This window comes from Salmo salar, chromosome ssa15, assembly GCF_905237065.1.
Source record: "Salmo salar chromosome ssa15, Ssal_v3.1, whole genome shotgun sequence".
Taxonomy (NCBI): domain Eukaryota; kingdom Metazoa; phylum Chordata; class Actinopteri; order Salmoniformes; family Salmonidae; genus Salmo; species Salmo salar.
The window spans coordinates 68,099,659-68,123,639 of NC_059456.1; the positions used below are offsets into that span (position 1 = coordinate 68,099,659).

The following is a 23,981-nucleotide window of genomic DNA, read 5'->3' on the forward strand; positions in this document are numbered from 1 at the left end:
TGGAACGCTTTGATAGGAGGAGATGCAAAGCAAGGCTGGTGGACTGTCAGGTGGCTAAAATATGACAGTAGAGCTCCACCCTGTGGCTATGTTTGTGTGCTGCACCACCCCTGCCTAGTCTCGTCAGACTTCTAGTCCAGACTCTTTTAACTCATTGGCTGTGGGGAATGGGAACATACGCACACACCTCTGCACACACACACACGCAGAAATTGTTTTCAAACTGTAATAACCAGTCTATTCCCAGAAAATAAAAAAAAAGCTGAAGTCATAGCATTGCGTCATGTTGGACCAGAAATCTAGACAGTCAGATGGTAATCTGACGCACAGATATGAAAGAGAATGGTTAATCAACTATGGGGGGACGTATATTCCCCTGCTAAATGGATAAACAGATGTTAGAAACGGCCGATTCCCCCACATAAAGGCAGTCAGTGTAACACTGAACTGGAAAACCCTGCCTGCCTCGAGATGTTTGGTCTGACGTCAGAAAACCTTGTCCCAATCAGAAAGACTCGTTTTACATTGCTACGGTGTGCCCTAAGGAATTGGACCCGTGGTGGCTGTGTTGGGAGGAGAGCAAACAGCTGCAGCCCGTGGAGAGCTCCAAGGCCAGCTGTTCCTGTCTTATTATGGGGGGGGTCAAAAGGACACCAGCGGAGGGGAAAAAAGAATCACTCAATTTGACATACAGAGAGCATAGAGCATGATGTGGCAGGACCAGCTAATGATGAGGAGAGGGCTGAACCACCAATTACTCGCTATAGCCGTCAATGTGGATACGTTTTTAATTGCGTGGCCCCGGCGTCCATTTTAATTGCCTAGCGTGAACTTGAGCATCCACATATCTTTTTATATAAGCGCTATGATGGGGGAAGTGATCTGATATGGCCTACAAATGAATTATACTCATAACCAATTATTTCTGTAATCCCCAGGCGTTATGCAACCATTTATAGACTTTCCCCGTAACTCATCACACTTAACATGAACAACAAATAGCTGCACACGGTGCAGCACTGTGGTACATATACAAACCTTAACACGCATCTTAACACACACGGCAGCAGGGTCGCCGAGGTCAACACTCATTTATTGATCGAGGTGGAAAATAGATTGGCCCGATGCACCGTTGGCAACATTGCGGGAGAGAAGAGTCCCTGTAAAGCTCGGGTCACCACCGACACACAAACGTACACAACAATAACAGTCCAAGATATGGCACAGAGCGACAATGGAGAACTGGGACAGTACTGTATAGTACTTTGGCACAAGAGAAGTACTGTGGTGGGTTAGTCTATGTCACATATATCATTCCATTACAAATACTTTTTGAGATCAATCGACACTAACCAAAGAGTTTATCAAATTGAACAACTGCATATATATATATATATATATATATATATATATATATATATATAATACTGACACAGCCAGTGGAGGGGAAGGGAGAAGGGGACAGTAAATGTCTCATGGTGGCCAGGAGAAATATCTAGTGATGAGGGCGGGGGCAGTGCTTACATGGTGTACATGCAGAGTGTGTAAATACTGTATCTATGGCTCTAGGGCAGGGTCTGTTAGAGGAATAGTGTCTATGGTATCGTATAAGGGAAGACTGAAGACAGGTAGATGTTCATTGGTTCAAAAGGCAGTGAGGGTCTCCGGTAGAGGCTGGATCTGTGGTACACCACAGATACTGGTGATACGTCTGGGGAGACCAAGACTTCACAGAGGGGTGCAAATGATCTATACGGTTTCTTTTATCAACAGTAAATAGACTGGGCAGTAATGGAAGGTGTATGTCACATATACATAAGAGGACTTCACAGGGTTTTAATTGGGGGGGGGGGATAAAAGCCTAATAATAGCTACAGTACAGTAGTAAAAGTGACATTTATATGTGTATTTCATGTAGGGGATAGGCTAGTGATCATTTACGGCGGATATTGAGCCTTATATTTGGGCCAGTTCATGGGGCATTAGTTGGAGTATTTGGGGGCATTTGTTGGGGCTATATTCGGGGCTACAGTTGGGGTATTTGGGGGCATTTGTTGGGGCTATATTCGGGGCTACAGTTGGGGTATTTGGGGGCATTTGTTGGGGCTATATTCGGGGCTACGGTTGGGGTATTTGTGGCTATAGCTGCCGGATGGGAGGAAGGTGAAGAGTATCCAGGGCGCGATGGTAGAGCTCTCTCAGTGCTCTCAACAACTGCAGCCGACAGAACATCTGATTGAAGAGGTGAGGCAACGGCTCCTTTAGAGAAGGGAAGAGAGGGGGACAGAGGGAGAGAGACAGATTGAGGTTAAACGTTATGGACTGAACTACGTGGGAACTTTAAATCAGTTTAAATCCAAATCAGCTGTGCTGTCTGCCAGTACGCCATGTTTTCAGGCCTGGTATGGATGACCAGAGGCTATTAACACATGGATCTCCATGTGTCAAACAATAGGGGGCATCACACATGCAAACGTTTACTTAATTCTACATACTGCGAGACACATGCTCTAAAAAGTGCACTGTCCACTAACTCTAACCTAATTTAACTACCAGACAGACAGACAGACAGACAGACAGACAGACAGACAGACAGACAGACAGACAGACAGACAGACAGACAGACAGACATGTAAAATGACTGATTGCTCACCCCAAGGACGTGGACTCTGTTGTAATAGGAGCTAAAATCCTTACTGAGAGACACCAGGAACTTGCAGATCTGGGAGACACATTGCACACACATTAAACATACATTGTATGAGCATTCATTCACCTATATGAACTAGGGCCGGGACAATACCAGTATCGCCATACTCGTTAGTATCGTAGCAAGGAAACAAAACACGAAGCGGACTAAACTTCTTTAGGAAAACAGCGCTAATGTTGGAAACAAACATCATTATGTTGTCATCCAGAGTCACATTTATTTATTTTCCAGTCTATAGCACACAATATTTTACATACTGCAGGTTTATAAAGGACCAAAGAGTTTGGTCTGCTTCGTGTTTTCATTTTTGCTATCAACTGATATTTCAATACACTACAAATATATCCTTTTAAAACCTCACCTGTTCAGTCTTCAGGTTGACTCTGGCCCCTCCTCCATCACACTCCAACACCTGTCCTGATTGGTCGAGAAGCTCAGAAAATGGAATAAGGTAATTGAACAGAAGAAGCCACTCCCCCTGTGAAACAGAAAGAGAGACAGTCTCTGGAGGACCTAAGTAAAAATTAAACACAGATATTCACAAAGCGTCTCGGAGTCGAAGTGCTGATCAGGTATCAGGTATCCCCGTCCATCTAGTTATGACCTAAAAGGTCAAACTGATCCTTTTTAAAAATATTTATTTTTACCCCCAATTTCATGGTATCCAATTGGTAGTTACAGTCTTGTCTCATCGCTGCTACTCCCGTACGGACTCGGGAGAGGCGAAGGTTGGGAGCCATGCGTCCTCCGAAACACAACCCAACCAAGCCGCACTGCTTCTTGACACAATGCCCACTTAACCCGGAAGCCAACCGCACCAATGTGTCGGAGGAAACACCGTGCACCTGGCGACCGTGTCAGCGTGCACTACGCCCGGCCCGCCACAGGAGTCGCTAGTGCACAATGGGACATGGACATCCCTGCCGGCCAAACCCGACCCGAACCCGGACAATTGTACGCCACCCCATGGGTCTCCCGGTCGCGGCCGGCTGCGACAGAGTCTGGACTCGAACCCAGAATCTCTAGCGGCACAGCTAGCACTGTGATGCAGTGCCTTAGACCACTGCACCACTCGGGAGGTCCCAGGTCAAACTGATCCTTGATCAGCACACTGTGGGCCTACCTCTTCTTTTAGAGCTGAGAAGTCCAACTGGGAGCCCTCTGGGATTTCTGGGTAAAGTCCTGTGGGAGGCAAATACATGGGAACTGAACATGCACCATGACAATAAACACATAGTACAATGAAGGTTGTACATGTTTATATTGCTTGGTGTGGACTAGTACTCATATCCAACATGGTAGTTTGTGGTCCTGTGTGGCTCAGTCGGTAGAGCATGGCGCTTGCAACGTCACGGGTCTTGGGTTCGATTCCCGCTGGGGCCACCCATACAAAATGTATGCACACATTACTAAGTCGCTTTGGATAAAAGCTTCTGCTAAATGGTATGTAAATATGGTTCACGGCGTCGTGGCTGAATGACATCAACAAACAGCTGGCTGGTTATACGATGTACCGGCAGGATAGAACTGAGGTGGTCTATCTATTTTTGTTAAAAACAGCTGGTGCACGATATCTAAGGAAGTCTCGAGCTATTCCTCGCCTGAGGTAGAGTTTCTCATGATAAGCTGTAGACCACATTACCTACCGAGAGAGTTTTCATCTATATTCTTTGTAGCTGTTTACATACCGCCACAGTCAGAGGCTGGCACTAAGACAGCATTGAATGAGCTGTATTCCACCATAAGCAAAAAGAAAACGTTCACCCAGAGCCGGCGCTCCTACTAGCCGGGGACTTTAATGCAGGGAAACTTAAATCAGTTTTACCAAATTTCTATCAGCATGTTAAATGTGCAACCAGAGGGAAAAGAACTCTGGACCACCTATACTCCACACACAGAGATGCATACAAAGCTCTCCCTCGCCCTCCATTTGGCAAATCTGACCATAATTCCATCCTCCTGATTCCTGCTTACAAGCAAAAATTAAAGCAGGAAGCACCAGTAACTAGATCAATAAAAAAGTGGTCAGATGAAGCAGATGCTAAGCTACAGGACTGTTTTGCTAGCACAGACTGGAATATGTTCCCGGATTCCTCCAATGGCATTGAGGAGTACACCACATCTGCCACTGGCTTCATCAATAAGTGCACCGATGACGTTGTCCCCACAGTGACAGTACGTACATACCCCAAACAGAAACCATGGACTACAGGCAGCATCCGCACTGATCTAAAGGCTAGAGTTGCCGCATTCAAGGAGAGGGACTCTAACCCGGAAGCTTATAAGAAATCCTGCTATGCCTCCAATGAACCATCAAACAGGCAAAGCGTCAACACAGGACTTAGATCGAGTCGTACTACACCGGCTCCAACGCTCGTTGGATGTGGCAGGGCCTGCAAACCATTACAGACTACAAAGGGAAGCACAGCCGAGAGCTGCCCAGTGACACAAGCCTACCGGACGAGCTAAACTACTTCTATGCTTGCTTCGAGGCAAATAACACTGAAACATGCATGAGAGCACCAGCTGTACCGGAAGACTGTGTGATCACCCTCTCCGCAGACGATGTGAGTAAGACCTTTAGACAGGTCAACATTCACAAGGCCGCAGGGCCAGACGGATTACCAGGACGTGTACTGCAAACATGCGCTGACCAACTAGCAAGTGTCTTCACTGACATTTTCAACCTCTCCCTGTCCAAGTCTGTAATACCAACATGTTTTAAGCAGACCACCATAGTGCATGTGCCCAAGAACACTAAGGTAACCTGCCTAAATGACTACCAACCCGTAGCACTCACGTCTGTAGCCATGAAGTGCTTTGAAAGGCTGGTCATGGCTCACATCAACACCATCATCCCAGAAACCCTAGACCCATTCCAATTTGCATACGCCCCAACAGATCCACAGATTATGCAATCTCTATTGCACTCTACACTGCCCTTTCCCACTTGGACAAAAGGAACACCTATGTGAGAATGCTATTCATTGACTACAGCTCAGCGTTCAACACCACAGTGCCCTCAAAGCTCATCAATAAGCTAAGGACCCTGGGACTAAACACCTCCCTCTGCAACTGGATCCTGGACTTCCTGACGGGCCACCCCCAGGTGGTAAGGGTAGGTAACAACACATCTGCCACGCTGATCCTCAACACATGGCCCCCTCAGGGGTGCGTGCTCAGCCCCCTCCTGTACTCCCTGTTCACTCATGACTGCACGGCCAGGCACGACTCCAACACCATCATTAAATTTGCCAATGATACAACAGTGGTAGGCCTGATCACCGACAACAACGAGACAGCCTATAGGGAGGTCAGAGACCTGGCCGTGTGGTTCCAGGACAACAACCTCTCCCTCAACGTGATCAAGACAAAGGAGAGGATTGTGGACTACAGGAAAAAGAGGACCAAGCCCACCCCCATTCTCATCGACGGGGCTGCAGTGGAGCAGGTTGAGAGCTTCAAGATCCTTGGTGTCCACATCACCAACAAACTAACATGGTCCAAGCACACCAAGACAGTCGTGAAGAGGGCACGACAAAACCTATTCCCCCTCAGGAGACTGAAAAGATTTGGCATGGGTCCTCAGATCCTCAAAAGGTTCTACAGCTGCACCATTGAGAGCATCCTGACTGGTTGCGTCACTGCCTGGTACGGCAACTGCTCGGCTTCCGACCGCAAGGCACAACAGAGGGTAGTGCGTACGGCCCGGTACATCACTGGGGCCAAGCTTCCTGCCATCCAGGACCTCTATACCAGGTGGTGTCAGAGGTAGGCCCTAAAAATTGTCAAAGACTCCAGCCCCCCTAGTCATAGACTGTTCTCTCTGCTACCACACGGCAAGCGGTACCGGAGCGCCAAGTCTAGGTCCAAGAGGCTTCTAAACAGCTTCTACCCCCAAGCCATAAGACTCCTGAACATCTAGTCAAATGGCTACCAGACTATTTGCATTGCCCCCTCCCCCTCAACGCCACTGACACTCTCTGTTGTCATCTATGCATAGTCATTTTAATTAACTCCACCTACATGTACATACTACCTCAACTAACCGGTGCCCCCGCACATTGACTCTGTACCGGCACCCCCCTGTATATATTGTTATTTTATACTGCTGCTCTTTAATTACTTTTATCTGTTATTCTTATCCGTATTTTTTTAAACTGCATTGTTGGTTAGGGGCTCGTAAGTAAGCATTTCACTGTAAGGTCTACACCTGTTGTATTCGGTGCATGTGACTAATACAATTTGGATTGATTTGATATTATTATATATTGGTAGTGTATGTTCAACTGTGTGGTTCAGGTGGGTGTGGAAGTGTTAGATTGTGGTTGGACTAGAAATATACAGTACTCTGAGTCACTTCGGATAAGCCAGTCACGTCTACTAAATGACCATATCATCATCATGTTGCCTTGCGTGTCTCACCCTTCTCCATGCCTCGCTCGTAACTGTCAAAGAGGGTGTGGAGCCGAGCACAGTTGTACATGACAAAGACTCCGCCTCTGGGGCCTTTGGTGGACACACTGCCTTCCCTCTGCACGTCCAGGGTGACCTGTGTGTTAAAACAGTTGTCAGTCTGCCAGTCAGCTCTGACTCAACACAACACCAGCCAGGCACAAACTCCCTGGAGAGCAAGGTAGGCCAGCACGCTACCAATTCACACACACACACACACACACACACACACACACACACACACACACACACACACACACACACACACACACACACACACACACGATTATCGGTGTGCACAACTGCGCACACACACACAATGCCCACTTAACCCGGAAGCCAGCCGCATCAATGTGTCGGAGGAAACACCGTACACCTGGCGACGGTGTCAGCGTGCACTACTCCCGGCCCGCCATAGGAGTCCCTGGTGCACAATGGGACAAGGACATCCCTGTCGGCCAAGCCCGACCCGAACCCGGACAATTGTGCGCCACCCCATGGGTCCCCCGGTCGCGGCCGGCTGCGACAGAGCCTGGACTCGAACCCAGAATCTCTAGTGGCACAGCTAAGACTTACCGGGCTCATATGGACCGTTGAGAGCAGCTCAAACCTCACAGTGGCTGAGGTCATGACCTTGATGATGTCATCCCAAGTCTGGCCTGGAAAATGATTTGGAGTATTAAGGAAAAAAAATCACATACCCTAATCAGTCATTGAAAAAGTACTCAAATGCTCTACTTGAGTAAAAGTAAAAGATACCTTAATAGAAAATGACCCAGTAAAATAGTACTTGAGTAAAAGTCTAAACGTATTTGGTTTTAAATATACTTAAGTATCAAAAGTAAATGGAATTGCTAAATATACATAAGTATAAAAAGTAAAAGTATTAATTCATTCAAATTTCTTATATTATGCAAACCAGACGGCACCATTTTCTGTTTTTTTAATTTATTTACGGATAGCCAGGAGCCCACTCCAACACTCAGACATTAATTTGCAAACAAAGTATTTATGTTTAGTGAGTCCACCAGATCAGAAGCAGTAGGGATGACCAGGGATGTTCTCTTGAGTGAATTGGACCATTTTTCTGTCAAAATGTAACGAGTACTTTTGGGTGTCAGGGAAAATGTACGGAGTAAAAAGTGCATTATTTTCTTTAGGAATGTAGTGAAGTAAAAGTTCTCAAAAATATAAATAGTAAAGATACCCCCCAAAACTACTTAAGTGCACACTAAAGTATTTTTACTTAAGTACTTTTCACCACTGCCTAATCATACAAATCAGTGCCTCTCATACACATTAAAAAGTACACACGCGTTACAAAGCGCACTTCAGACAAATTGAGCACACTCACCTTCCACTTGTTCTCCGTACTTCATCTCTGAGGCCTCCTTCATCTGCACTCTTCTCAGTCTATAGGACAGGGCGAACAAAGACCCGATGGGACAGACACACATACAGAGGCTCGAGGAGATCTGAATAGACTAGACTACATTTGAGATCTGAAAAGACTACCTTCGAGCAGATGGTGGAGCACAGTGATATACTTAGGTGCTGGGACTAAAGAGAAATCAAATGGATAAAACTAGATGTAGTTCTTACTGGAGATACTGGGCCGCACTGAGGTGACTTCCAGGAGTCTTCACTGGTCCACAAACTAGATGCCTCTGAGAAACAGAAAGAGGGAAAACGGGTTCACTCATAATGTATCTGGTTGCAGCCAGGATAGGTTGAGAGACTGTTTTGTGGATGCATAAAGCAATATTGTCAACAATTTTACATTTGAGTAATTTAGCAGACGCTCTTATCCAGAGCAACTTACAATTAGTGCATATCTTAAGATAGCTAGGTGAGAGAACAACCCATCACAATCGTTTTAAGTACATTTTCCCTCAACAAAGTATTTAAATCAGCAAAGTCAGTGCTATTAGGACCAGTGCCTTTTTCTTTCATTTTGGAGGGGCGCCTTGAGAGTTATTTAAAGCTGCATTATGCAGAAATCACGCCCTCATTTCCTGGTTGCTAAAATTCTAATAGTTCGCCTAATTTTAGTTAATGTGACAAAACAATCAACTATAGTGTAGAGAACCATTGTAAAGTCTAAAACGCAGTGAAATCTATTTATATAACGCAAAATATTGTTTGAAGCTGGTGTACAAAACCGAAAGTAAAAGACGCAAAAACTAAACTTAAGAACTGGCAGCATAAAAATAGCGCACATAAAGCAGATCTACTGCTTCTTAGACTTGCTTTCAATGAGAATGACAGATCTATAACACACATTTCTATGTGAATTTGGTCGGGTCGCACAATAAGTTACATATTTTAGCTTTAAAGATACTCTTCAAAGAGGTCGGGTTTCAGACGTTTTACCCCTTACTTTAGGGGGAAGCTTGTTCCACCATTGGGGTGCCAGGACAGAGAAGATCTTTGACTGGGCTGAGTGGGAGCTGCTATCCCGTAGGAGTAGGAGGGCCAAGAGACCAGAGGTGGCAGAACAGAGTGCTCGTGTTGGGATGTAGGGTTTGAGCATAGCCTGAAGATAGGGAGGGGTAGTTCCTCTTGCTGCTCCACAGGCAAGTACCATGGTCTTGAAGATGATGCGAGCTTCGACTGGAAGCCAGTGGAGTGCGCGGAGGAGCGGGGTGACATGGAAGACCTTAGGAAGGTGGAACACCAGGCAGGCTGCGGCATTCTGGATAAGTTGCAGATGCAAAGCATGTGAGCGGAGTTGAGTGCTCCATGTCCTTTCCAACCGCTCCGTTAAAAACCGCTCTGCACTCACAACAACAACAAAAACTTCCGCTCCAAATTCGCTCCATTCATTAAAATCACAATTTAACAACACCCATCTATTTTTGGGACTTCCTGGACCAACCATTTGGTTTTTAGGTATTGAAACCAAACCATATGGATTTGAATGAAAAGTATTTGAATAAACATGAAAAGGTGAATGTAAGAAGCGCACATCATTTCAAATAGGCCACATGTCATTTTAAACAGCATATAAACACTCTAATTAGGTCAGGAGCCAGACAGGGAGCCTAAGAATGAATTATTTAGGCTATATTATTTATATTATTTCAAGGCTATAGCCTACAAATAAATACATCGTGAAGCATTTGCGAGTGTGACAATAGGCTGGCAGAGACATAAAGCACTCACCATTTAAACAACATTCTGTGGTATTAAATCATTATAGTCTATAAATTGCGCATACAGGCTGTGATTTACTTAGAATTAACTACAAATGAATTGAAAAATGACTTATTAGTGCGTTTGAATTTATTTTTAGAATTCATTTTTAGGAACACGAGTTTGGCCAGTCTGTGGCTTCAGGCTCATGTGATGGTGCCTGGAGAGCAGGCCAGCAGCAGAGAATATCCTCTCTACACATGCAGAGCCACTGGGGATGTTAAACATTATTTTCGCCATTCTTGACAGGCTGGGCAGTGACCCTGAGTTTTGTATTTATTTATATAGGTAGGCCTAAAGGTTTTTAGGCAAAATAACCCAATCAAAATGGAAAGCTCCTTGAACGTGGGAATATGCCAGGCCTAACGGGCCCAAAATCAATTATGGCCTATTGTATAGATAATAGAACAAAACATTTGCTAAACATTTAAGAGATCTGATGTTTAGTTTAGAAATACTTTGCTACAATGACACAGTTAGTTATCTACCCAGCTCGTTCCTTTCTTTTAGCATGTGCACATAGTAAGTACACTATCATGCTTTCATGATACGTGTCTTTTCAGATTCCACAATGATTATTTAGTTGTGGACACTACGTCACCACACTACCTGTCTTGCTCTTGGTCCTCATCTTTATAAGTCACGTTGATTTTGCACCTGTGTGTTTTATCAATTTCTTTATGGAAATTATTTAGCGAACTCCATGACATTAAGGGGTTATAGCAGTAGACTACAAATGCATGCTGAACCGGGCATGCCCTGAGCTCATGAAGTGAGCGCTACTGAAGCGAAATTGGAGCGGGCGAGAAGGCCGACGCTCCAGCCAATCTCGCTCCAGTCAAATTGGGTACGCTCCGCTCCAGCTCCGCCATATACTCTGGTTTGATGGCACAAGTGGGGAGGCCAGCCAACAGAGAGTTACAGCAGTCTAGACGGGAGATGTCAAATGCCTGGATTAGGACCTGCGCCACTTCCTGTGTGAGGAAAGGTTGTACTCTACGGATGTTGTAGAGCATGAACCTGCAGGAGCAAGTCACTGCTTTGACTTTTTCAGAGAACGACAGGGAGTTGTCCAGGGTCACGCCGAGGTTCTTTGCACTCTGGGAGGGGAACACCTTGGAGTTGTCAAACACGTTCTGTCGAAGTTGAGCTTGAGGTGGTGGGCCGACATCCAAGCTGAGATGTCTGCCAAGCACGCAGAGATGCATGTCGCCATCTGAGTGTCAGAAGGGGGGGGAAGGAGAAGAGTATATGAGTGTCATCTGCACAGCAATGACAGGAGAGACCATGTGAGGATGACAGAGCTGAGTGACTTGGCGAAAAGAGAAAAGAGGAGAGGGCCTAGAACCGAGCCTTGGGGGACACCAACAGTGAGAGAAAATGGTGCAGACACAGATCCTCTTCACGCCACCTGGTGAGAGCGACCTGCCAGGTGGGATGCAATCCAGGAGTGTGCAGAGCCGGAGACGCCCAACCCTGAGAGGGTGGGAAGGAGGTTCTGATGGTTCACGGTGTTGAAGGCAACGGATAGATCTAGGAGGATAAGAACAGAGGAGAGAGAGTCAGCTTTGGCAGAGCAGACACAGCGGAGAGCGGTCTCAGTTGAGCGAGCGGCCTTGAAGCTTGACTAGTTAAGGGTCAAGAAGATCGTTCTGAGAGAGATAACAAGAGAGTTGGTCAGAGACAGAACAATCAAGTGTTTTGGAAAGAAAAGAAAGAAGGGATACCGGTCTGTTGTTTTTGACGTCAGAGGGGCCGAGTGTTGGCTTCTTGAGGGGAGCGACTCTGTCCATCTTGAAGTCAGAGGGGAAACAGTCAGGGATGACTTCATGAAGTGAGGAATGGGAGAAGGTCTCCAGAGATGATCTGGAGAAGGGACGAGGGGATGGGGTCAAGTGGGCAGGTTGTCGGGTGGCCGGACATCACCAGTGGCAGGAAGAGAGAATGGAGAAAGAGGTCAAGGCGTAGGGTAGTTCTGTGTGAGCGGGACCAATGGGCTCAGTAGGCTGAGTGAATGAGGAGCGGATGTCGTCAACCTTCTATTCAAAGTGATTGATAAAGTCGCCCACAGAGAGGGAGGGAAGTGGAGGATTAAGTAGGGAGGAGAACGTGGAGAATCATTTCCCAGGGTTGGAGGCAGGAGCTTGAAATTTAGAGTGATAGAAACTTGGTAGGCATCGTCTGATCCTCAAGAGTAAGCACTTGGATCAGTCATCAAACAAATGTATTGGTGGACCCAGTGGAGAAAGTAGATTTAATTTCTTCCCAGTACAAGACATCCTATGCATACACGTGCTTGCATGGGAGTAACAATAACGACATGTCATTTAGCTGTAAAAATGTATTACCTTTTAATGGGGCGTGAACACAACCAGGCTTGATGTTTCATCTGATTGTCAAACAATTCACTTTAAAAAGTAGGCTAACTGCGCACATTCGTCCGGCATAATTCCAGCATCAAAAACAGCGCATCCGCCATTTGATGAATGGAAAGAGACGTCTATAAAAACACCAAAAAGTGTAATGTCATTCTGTGATTGTCATTAGGGACACAATTCACAGCCTGAATTGATTGACGTGTCCACTGTTGTCCGAGCGGGTCTCAGTCTCGGCAGCCAGTCATCTCTGCCTTGGCAAAATGTTTGTGTTCATCTCCAACCACACTGCATTTTGGAGCGAATACCACCCCTTTTCAAGACTATTCGCTAATTTCTCATGAGGCCGACAGGCGGTAATGACAAATGATTGTGAAATAGCCTAGTTTTCTTTCCATCTTTGTTTTAATTATTGCAATAGTCTCATATTTTACTGGTACGCTGTTGTTTCGGCACTATTTATTACCGGACCACACCGGATTACTTTCACCTCTGGGTGCACCTCTATTGGTTAGTATGGTGAACAGTGGAGGCTGCTGAGTGGAGAACGGCTCATAATAATGGCTGGAACGGAACAAATGGAATGGCATCAAACATATAGAAACCATGTGTTTGATGTATCTGATACCATTCCATTGATTCCCCTCCAGACATTGCCACGAGCCCGTCCTCCACAATTAAAGGTGCCACCAACCGGCTGTGATGGTGAAGTACAGATCACCTTTATGTGGTAGTTGATGTGTCGTTGTGTCAAACAAACCTGTGTCGCTGTTGCACCGCTGGCTCTCCATAGCATCGCTATCTGCTGCTGACGGAACTCATCTTGACAGGAAGTAACATGTACCGCGGTTGCTGTGGATACCTAGGTCAATAAGAGATGTGAAAACCTAACATGAGACGTTATAGTAGTCCACGGCCACAGGTATAGTATTACTATAGTAGTACACGGCCGTAGATATAGTATTACTATAGTAGTACACGGCCATAGATATAGTATTACTATAGTAGTACACGGCCATAGATATAGTATTACTATAGTAGTACACGTGTAAAGTTGATGTTTAAAGCGTTGGGGAATAGAAAGCTTGACTCACTGTGCAGTCTGCAGTAGCCCTATCCAGTTGGGCCAGATGAGACACACTGTCTCTTTGCACTGAGGAAAAAAATCACATGAATTATGTTACAGACAGTCCTTATGTCAAATCTATAATGGACTGTTAAGCTATGGACGTTTTATTTCCCTCGGCTACATTACAGCAAGTTTCATATCTATAGTCGTCACATTATAGACTTAGTTCCATATGAGATAATTCCATTGTATTGACCAATTTGACCCAAACCCTCTGTCTTTGCCAATGTAGGTGTTAATTACAGGTCAACACGTTTGCAACCAATCCTCAGGTCCTAACCTAGGTCAAAGATCCTTCATGTCTCACCTGTACAGGTACCCAGGCTGGGGTCATACCCCGGCAGCTGCTCCTCCTGAAGCACCCTCTTCAAGTTCACCCTGAGCGTCCCCCGCTCCTTCTCTCCCTCCATCTTCTTTCCTTCACTCTCTCTCCTTCCTCCATCTGTCTCCTCTCTTTCTTTGTATGGGGAATTCTGCAAAGCCTCCAACATCTTCTCCTCCCTCTCGTCATTGGTCCAGCTGACCGGCACTGACGGCCAATCGACGCCAAGTACTCGGAGGAAGACGATGATGTTGCTATCTTCAGGCAGCACAGGGCAGCAGGACACAGTAAACCTGAGAAAAACAGGGAAGTTACCAACACTGATATATGATGATAATGCAAAACCCTCTATACTCAGTATAACACTTATTTAACCAAGCCGGCACATACTGCATGAACATACACAACACGGATATATACAGTGTACTGGACAGTGCCATAATGCCAGATGAGTTGTCAAGCCATGTCCTAACTCACCCCTGTCTCCTCAGTAGCGCCCCTAAGTGGTCAGTCAGCAGCACGGTGCGTAGTTGCCCCAGCGTGAGTGTGTCAGGGGAGGGTAAATTGGGTTTGGGGTGAAGGGCTGGGCAGTTGAGCACCACACACCCCTGTCTCTGGCTAGGAGGATTCAGGTACGCCGACACTCCACTCAGGACCTTCTGAAACGCAGCAATCCGGTCGACCCGCACCCTCAGCCCCTCTCCCATGACCTCCCCACCAGCCAAAGGAAGAACCCCACACCCTTTCAGGGACAGCACTCTACCCATCACTGCTGGGGGAACCTAGACACAAACACAGAAACACATCACACTTACATACTGTCCATGGATAGCAGACAGTTCTTCTCAAATTCTAAGACATATACACTATCAATCACACAGTGAAAAACAATATTGCAGTAGTAGTAGCCTTCTGCCTTCAGTGGGATAGACCTAATTTGCCTACTGCATGAGTCTGTTCTGTTCCCCTGCTCAGACGTGGCTGACACATGCCAGATCTTACAATGCCTGGATAGGTCATTTATGTATCAGCTAACCACATCATATGATATAGCAATCTGGTGCCCGACCGCACAGTCGATGACGTGGCACGCATGCAACTACTTTGATCACGATCCCCTGCTCAAACCATGCATCAACCTATGGTTGAGTTCCACGTCATCGACTGTCATCGACTGACAGATTGCTATAACATATGATGTGGTTTTCTGATACATAAAATACCTATTGAGATCTGGCATGTGTCAGAAACGGGTTTCCACTAGTTACCACAGCCACAAAGCCAAAATTGTCTATATCATAAAAATGTATGAAAACAAAAATGTACTTTTTGGTCTTCATTTAAGGTTAGGCATAACATTAGCAGTGTGGTTAAGGTTAGGTTGAAAATCACACTTTAAGAAAGAGAAATTGTACAAATAGGCGGGATTTATTACTTTGTGGCTGTGACCTCGCAACGCCTTGGCGATGGTCTCGCGAGATGATAGACCCCATGTAAAAACACGGTGCCACATTTTGCTGTGAGTGACCCACATTAGATTTGCCAGTCAGGGGTTAATAATTTTTGCCGCAGGGTTTAAATGTTATGTCGATGAGGACAATGTCAACGGTCTCAAATATGAAAACGTATTCATTCCATTTTGTTCACAATCATCATGTGGATGTTGAAGATAGGTCGGGGTAAAAATAATGAACCTCCACATCTCAAGACTCTTCAACCTGTCAAAAAGAAAAGCGTGTGCTGTCAACTGTGTGCGTGTCTGTCTGTCAACCCATGCGTTATAACCAGTGCATCCAACTGCAAACAATTCAAAGGAAATATATAATGGGGTTCAAATGAATTAAATAATAATATTATGAAGCTAGCTATCTAGCACACCGACCTGTCCGTCTGCATAAAGCGTATTCAGCACCGTAGTGGGTGACAGGAAGTCCCTGTTTTGGAGATTCTTAGCGCTGCTTTCTTTAAACCAAAGCTTCTCCGGCTCACTCGAGATTCTGTCACCGCTACCCAGACCATTAGCATCGGAAACATTTTCAGGGTCTCCCCGTAGTGCGGAGCCCAGAGCTTGGACGGTACGGGTGATCCGAAACGGTGTCTCACCAATGTTCTCCATCACTAACTCAGAACCTAATCATCACTTCAACTGAGCTAAACGGTATAGTAATCATTTGTGTTTATTACAGCTAACTTTTCAAATAGACAAAAATGTATCCCTCTGCCCTAGTCGATCGATCTCGTATTGGCTGTGAATGACTGCATGATAACCACAATGCGGAACTGTAGAGTGCAAATGTTGTTTCCCTGAGTCTCGTTTCCTTGTGAAGCAGGGCAAAAGCGCGAGTTTATGGCGCCATATTGTGTGTGGCAGTGTTGGCCGTGTAGCACAATCTATGAAATTCATAGTAAATTAACTTTCATCAACAATGTTGGTCATTTAATGGGGATTCTGCAACTACGGGCACTTCTGTGTCTTCGCAGTGATTTTTATTTTATTTTAATTCTTATAATTGTTATTCTTTATTTGTTAAATTCACACTACAATCACCCCATACTTTTTTTTCACACCTCTCTATCAAGTATTTTAGCTACTTATCAGATGCATTTTATACCTCAAGTTCACTGTTTTGCCCTTGTCCCTGACCCAGACTTTTGCACTTCTACTATATTTTTCTATGAGAAAACATTATATAATGTGTAATTTATTATTAATATTATCTACTAGAGAAATATTAAATTAAATCTATATCAATATGTATTGTGTGTATGCTCTTTATATTGTTTTTAAACAATATAGGTAGTGGTGTCATTTCCACAGCTGAGGACAAATTTCTCATTAATAAAGTTTTTTGAAGAGAATGTTAATTTAGTTACCAAAACATTGTGACAGTGTATCACATGGTTGGTCATCTCTACTGCCTCTGATCAAGAGGACTCACTAAACACAAGCTTTGTTTGTAAATTATGTCTGAGTGTTGGAGCGTAACCCTGGCTAACCGTACTTTTAACAAAAAACTATAAAATGGTGCCATCTGGTTTGCTTAATATAAGGAATTTGAAATTATTTCTACTTTACTTTTGATGCTTAAGTATATTTTAGAAATTACAGACATATAGAAACAAAATAAAAAATGATCCTATACGATACCAGGAACATCTGCAAAAAGACAGGGAGAAATACTGGAAATAAAAAGAGAAGGGAGAAGTGAAATCTATCTCTGAGCTTACAAAGCAGAACAAAGAAACAAAAGATGGCAGTGGAAATGCAACCAATTGAATAGAAGACAGACTTTAAAGAGAACAGTTGCAATGGAGACCTACCTATCACGCAACACACCCGCTCAGTCACCAGATGACTTGCAGCCAGAACATGAGGCCAACATACCTGCCCCTAACTTACCTGACACTGAAGCGAGCCCTGATACCCCTTCCTCATTGTCTGCAACATAAATGAGTAGTCGAATAGTTGCTGGAAGGAAAAATGTTGGAAGAAGTCGCTCAAAAACATCCAATGATCTTTACATGGCAAATGTCAAACTTGATAATGCTTTGCGGAAAGCTGAGAAATGCAAAAAAGGTATGATCGACTGATGAAGAAACTGGTGAGACAAGATTCCACAAAGACAAAACAGCAAATGAAGGAAACTCCAAAGAACTTGAGAAGGATTTTATTGTTTCAAAATGCCATCATTGCAGAGTTAAAGCCCTTATCATCAAATTTACCAGTGCCAAGGACAAACAAGTGGCTTCAAAAATGCTCAGTGGCAACATCCTGAGAAAGTATGGCCTGGACAATGCCGCAAACAGAACCTTTTGATTTTCAGCAAAAGCAATGAGGACAAATGACAACAGGCCATCAAGTCTTCAATACTCCAGGAAAAATCAGTGTAACGGAATTAGCATAGCCACAGAAGAGAAAACCACTACATTCTATGAACGTGATGACAACAGAAGAGCAACAACAGGGAAAAAGGACAAAATAACGAGGTACAAGAAGGAAAAGCAGAAGCGCTTCTTGAATGGCACAATTCAGAACCTTTATCAGAAGTTTAACAGGGAATATTCAGAGATTCACATTTCCTACTATGAATCCTGCAAAATATGTCCTTTTTGGGTTGTCAAGCCAACAGTCCAGGATAGTGACACATGTCTCTGCAAAACCCGCGCCAACCTCCAGTACATGGCGGACAAACTACAGCATCACAAAGTGATCAGCTGCAGCAACATTGAGAACCTTATTAAGTCTTTGTGCTGTGAGATCCTGAAGAAAGAGTGCATATACAGAGAGTGCTTCCTTTGCCAAGCAAAAGAGCTTAAAACATCTGACTTTGATGCTGGTGAGCAGACATGGTGGTTTGAGTGGAAAAACAAAGCTGAAGAGAGAGAGAAGGAAAACAAAGAGGGAAACATGGAGAAGTTCACTGTACATTTGACAGTAAAATAAAAGGTAGGTGGCACACTGCAGATTGTACTGGAGGACTTCTCCAAAGGATTGAAAGAGAAGTATGTGAAACACGTGTACAACATTCGACACCAATACTCCAAACTGAGATCATTAAAGGAGAATCTGGGGAAAGAGGATATCATTGTGCATATTGACTTTGCAGAGAACTACCTCAAATCAACGTTATTTGTCACGTATGCTGAATACAACAGGTGTAGACCTTACAGTGAAATGCTTACTTACAAGCCCTTAACCAACAGTGCAGTTTTTAAGTAAAAAATAGGTATTAGGTAAACAATAGATAAGTAAAGACACAAAAGTAAGTAAAGTGGCGGACACAATGCATAGTCCGGGTAGCCATTTGATTAGCTGTTCAGGAGTTTTATGGCTTGGGGGTAAAAGCTGTTGAGAAACCTTTTGGTCCTAGACTTGGCGCTCTGGTACCGCTTGCCATGCGGTAGCAGAGAGAACAGTCTATGACTGGGGTAGCTGGAATCTTTGACAATTCTTAGGGCCTTCCTCTGACACCGCCTGGTATAGAGGTCCTGGATGGCAGGCAGCTTAGCCCCAGTGATGTACTGGGCCATACGCACTACCCTCTGTAGAGCCTTGCGGTCGGAGGCTGAGCAGTTGCCGTACGAGGCAGTGATGCAACCAGTCAGGATGCTCTCAATGTTGCAGCTGTAGAACCTTTTAAGGATCTGAGGACCCATGCCAAATCTTTTTAGTTTCCTGAGGGGGAATAGGCTTTGTCATGCTCTCCTCACAACTGTCTTGGTGTGTTTGGACTATTCTAGTTTGTTGGTGATGTGGACACCAAGGAACTTGAAGCTCTCAACCTGCTCCACTGCAGCCCCGTCGATGAGAATGGGGGCGTGCTCGGTCCTCCTTTTCCTGTAGTCCACAATCATCTCCTTTGTCTTGATTACGTTGAGGGATAGGTTGTTATTCTGGCACCACCCGGCCAGGTCTCTGACCTCCTCCCTATCCGCTGTCTCATTGTTGTCAGTGATTAGGCCTACCTCTGTTGTGTCGTCTGCAAACTTAATGATGGTGTTGGAGTTGTGCCTGGCCATGCAATCGTGGGTGAACAGGGAGTACAGGACGGGACTGAGCACGCACCCCTGAGGGGCTCCAGTGTTGAGGATCAGCGTGGCAGATGTGTTGTTACCTACCCTTACCACCTGGGGACGGCCCGTCAGGAAGTCCTGGATCCAGTTACAGAGGGAGGTGTTTAGTCCCAGGATCCTTAGCTTAGTGATGAGCTTTGAGGGCACTATGGTGTTGAACGCTGAGCTGTAGTCAAAGACTAGCATTCTCACGTAGGTGTTCCTTTTGTCCAGGTGGGAAAGGGCAGTGCGGAGTGCAATAGAGATTGCATCATCTGTGGATCTGTTTGAGCGGTATGCAAATTGGAGTGAGTATAGGGTTTCTGGAATAATGGTGTTAATGTGAGCCATGACCAGCCTTTCAAAGCACTTCATGGCTACGGACGTGAGTGCTACGGGTCAGTATTCATTTAGGCAGGTTACCTAAGTATTCTTGGGCACAGGGACTATAGTGGTCAGCTTGAAACATGTTGGTAGTACAGACTCAATCAGGGACATGTTGAAAATGTCAGTGAAGACACCTGCCAGTTGGTCAGCACATGCCCAGAGCACCCGTCCTTGTAATCCGTCTGGCCCAGCGGCCTTGTGAATGTTGACCTGTTTAAAGGTCTTACACACGTCGGCTACGGAGAGAGTGATCACACAGTCGTCCAGAACAACTGATGCTCTAGTGCATGCCTCAGTGTTGCTTGCTTCGAAGCGAGCATAGAAGTGATTTAGCTCGTCTGGTAGGCTCATGTCACTGGGCAGTTCGCGGCTGTTCTTCCCTTTGTAGTCTGTAATAGTATGCAGGCCCTGCCACATCTGATGAGCGTCGGAGCCGATGTAGTACAATTAAATCTTAGTCCTGTATTGGTGCTTCGCCTGTTTAATGGTTCGTCTGAGGGAGTAGCGGGATTTCTTATAAGCGTCCAGATTAGAGTCCCTCTCCTTGAAGGCGGCAGCTCTACCCTTTAGCTCAGGGCGGATGTTGCCTGTAATCCATGGTTTCTGGTTGGGATATGTATTTACAGACACTGTGGGGACGACGCCATCGATGCACTTATTGATGAAGCCAGTGACTGATGTGGTGTACTCCTCAATGCCATCGGAGGAATTCTGGAACATATTCCAGTCTGTGCTATCAAAACAGTCCTGTAGCATCTGCGTCATCTGACCACTTCTTTATTGATCGAGTCACTGGTGCTTCCTGCTTTAGTTTTTTATTGTAAGCAGGAATCAGGAGGCTTGAATTATGGTCAGATTTGCCAAATGGGGGGCAAGGGAGAGCTTTGTATGCATCTCTGTGTGTGGTGTAAAGGTGGTCTAGAGTTTGTTTTCCTCTGGTTGCACATTTAACATGCTGATAAAAATTAGGTAAGACTGATTTCAGTTTTCTTGCATTAAAGTCCTCGGCCACTAGGAGTGCCACCTCTGGGTGAACATTTTCCTGTTTGCTTATTTCCTTATACAGCTGACTGAGTGCGGTCTTAGTGCCATCATCCATCTGTGGTGGTAAATAAACAGCTACAAAAAATATCGATGAAAACTCTCTTGGCAAATAGTGTAGTCTACAGCTTATCATGAGATACTCTACTCTATTTCTCTACTTTATACTCTATTTCATGCACCAGCTGTTGTTTACAAATATACACAGACCCCCCCCCTGTTCACAGACCCCCCCGTTCTATCTATAAGCAAACAGTGCAGCGAATATCCCGCCAGCTGAATGTTATTCATGTCGTCATTCAGTCACAATTCGGTAAAACATAAGATACTACAGTTTTTGATGTCCCGTTGGTAGGATATTCGTGATCGTACCTCGTCCAATGATTGTACGTTGGCAAGTAATATTGATGCTATAGGCAGATTTCCCACTCGCTGTCGGCGGATCCTTACAAGGCACCCCGCTCTGTGTCCTCTATACCTGCGTCTCTTTCTCCTGCCAATGACGGGGATGTTGGCCTTGTCGGGTATCTGAAGTACATCCTGTGCGTCCTGCTTGTTGAAGAAAAAATCTTAGTCTAATCCAAGGTGAGTGATCGCTGTCCTGATATCCAGAAGCTCTTATGTACAAAATAAGTTACAAATAACGCGAAAAACAAACACATAATAGCAGAATTGGTTAGGCGCCTGTAAAACGGCTGCCATTTCTTCCCGGCGCCATCTTCCTTTACCTGTGTAAATACACAAGTGAAATCCAGGCAGTTCACTTTGGTGATTCTCACAAGCAGGTGACCCTCCACACCTGTGTTGGATATACCACAAATTATACAATTTCACTTTGGTCACTGAGCTCGTCTATGCGGCATGACCCCTCTGCTATCTGGGCCCATCTCTCAGGCTACTGCTGTACACTTTGTGAGTGCAGGTCAGGATAGGTCTAAAAATAATATCTGCTGTCTCTCCACCCTTCCCTTTGAAATGGGCTTCCAGAGAGTCACATGGAATCTCCGAGAAGCCGGACATGGAAAAGACGCAGCTGTGTAACGAAAAGCAGATGGAATTGTGGCACGAAGCAAGGACCTCCCATATGGAAGAACTGTATTTGAGGAACTGTCAAAAGATCAGTCAGCCTACAAGCTCTTATATATCTCAGAGGAAGAGATAGAGAGCATGGGGAACCTCCCACCAGACACAATCCGTGGGACAATGTGGACGCACCAGGTAATCGTTGTGGGTTATTTTATGTCAAATCTCACATTTGTTATACAAACATATTATCACTACATTATGTGTCACTAGACTATGTCAACATTACATATTCCGAATGTGCATAACTTTTAGAATTTCCTGTGTTTCCAGATTGTCACCGACAGTCCAGGAGAGATAACTTAGAGGATACTCAGTTGCTTCTGTTCCTTTCCACATCACTGCAGCTGTTTCAGCCCATGGACTGTGACTCTCTGGTTGAAAAAAAAGTGAGAGTCAGACCAAGATGGAAAATCCAACACATCTCACAACGCCTTCCAGCCCATTGAAGATCTAAGTGAAACATTGACCGGAAAGTGGTTTTGTGGCGGAGTATGATCAGGACGTTTACCCTGGTATCGTGCAAGACGTTCATGCAGAGAGTGGTGCTCTTGTGAAAACCATGAGCCGCGTTGGCTCAAACCATTTTCTTGGAGCCCCGTCCAGTGACCAAAAGGCACATGGAGCTGGATGCCTTGGTCTGGGAGGAACGTAGCTCTCTTTCTAAGCCTTTCGATACCATTGGAAACTCACTTGGTAGTACATACAAAGTACATACATAAAATAAAACATGTACAACTCTCAATTAACTCTTCCCTCAATATATCGGTGCTAGAAGTTCTAGTTGTTGCATCTAAGTGTAGTCAATGACAAAACATTGTTCTCATGTTGAAAAGGTGCTTGGTCCAGTGTTTTGGAAGTAAGTGGTGAACTTGGTAGATGGTATAACAACATTGCAATGACAGTTTATTAAATGGCTTTTCCTACTTTTTCAATGATGTCATGATCTCTTTCAGAGCTCTATCTGAATGAATTCTCATTATGCCATAGAAAGCCTTTTTGGTATAGAAACTCATGTGGTCATAATAAATCGTTCTGTTCTCATGGCGGGTGCCAGAAATGACTGTATATATGAAGGTTGCCGGACTAGGAACACAGGGCTGGTTCAGGCTCATTGGCCAACAGGCCTACAGTCAGGCTAATTTCAGCAGTAGCCTACAGATGTTCACGAAGTCTCAGCGTAGTCGAACTAAGTGGAATAAGAAGTTGACTATGCCTGCTATGCAGGTCGAGACCTTCAAGTTCCTCGGTGTCCGCGTCACTAAGGACATACATGTATCATGGTCTAAACACACCAGCTCAGTCGTGAATAGGGCACGAACAACGCCTCTTCCCCCTCAGGATGCTGAAAAGATTTGTCATGGGCCCTCAGATCCTCAAAAAGTTATACAGCTGCACCATTGAGAGCATCTTGACTGCCTACATCACCGCTTGGTATGGCAACTGCTCAGCATTCGAACTCAAGGCGCAACAGAGGCTACAGAGGGTAGTGCGTACGACCCAGTACAGGCCCCTTACTTTTTACAATCTTTACTAATAACTTTACTAATAACGTTTTGTCGCACCTGGACTACTGTTCAGGTGCGGCAATTGGCTCAGAACAGGGCAGCACGGCTGGCCCTTAAATGCACACGGTGAGCTAACATTAATAATATGCAGGTAAATCTCTCATTGCTTAAAGTGGAGGAGAGATTGCCTTTTGTTTAAACTACTAGCACACAGCTCAGACAC

At 45.1% G+C, this 23,981-nt stretch overlaps 1 protein-coding gene and 1 long non-coding RNA gene across 3 annotated transcripts; one reads left to right on the forward strand and one right to left on the reverse strand.

Annotated features, from left to right (window-relative positions):
* Positions 1 to 2,105: 2,105 nt before the first annotated feature.
* dalrd3 (DALR anticodon binding domain containing 3) lies at positions 2,106 to 16,559 on the reverse strand. Of its 2 annotated transcripts, none has more exons than XM_014146315.2 (13): positions 16,069 to 16,559; positions 14,664 to 14,968; positions 14,172 to 14,479; positions 13,830 to 13,888; positions 13,496 to 13,597; positions 8,768 to 8,832; positions 8,520 to 8,578; positions 7,742 to 7,824; positions 7,136 to 7,262; positions 3,834 to 3,892; positions 3,072 to 3,188; positions 2,654 to 2,722; positions 2,106 to 2,259 (listed from the first exon to the last, which is right to left on the reverse strand). In XM_014146315.2, exons 1-13 carry the CDS (start codon positions 16,300 to 16,302, stop codon positions 2,140 to 2,142), a joined length of 1,707 nt encoding a protein of 568 aa, XP_014001790.2. In that variant the 5' UTR covers positions 16,303 to 16,559; the 3' UTR covers positions 2,106 to 2,139. The 2 variants fall into 2 exon arrangements, with proteins under 2 accessions (XP_014001790.2, XP_014001792.2); XM_014146317.2 differs by lacking the exon at positions 16,069 to 16,559 and adding an exon at positions 15,622 to 15,908.
* Positions 16,560 to 22,002: 5,443 nt separating this feature from the next.
* On the forward strand, positions 22,003 to 22,995 carry LOC123727297 (uncharacterized). The gene is made up of 2 exons (XR_006759228.1): positions 22,003 to 22,385; positions 22,524 to 22,995. It is a non-coding gene; the product is annotated as an uncharacterized lncRNA (long non-coding RNA).
* The last annotated feature ends 986 nt before the right edge of the window (positions 22,996 to 23,981 follow it).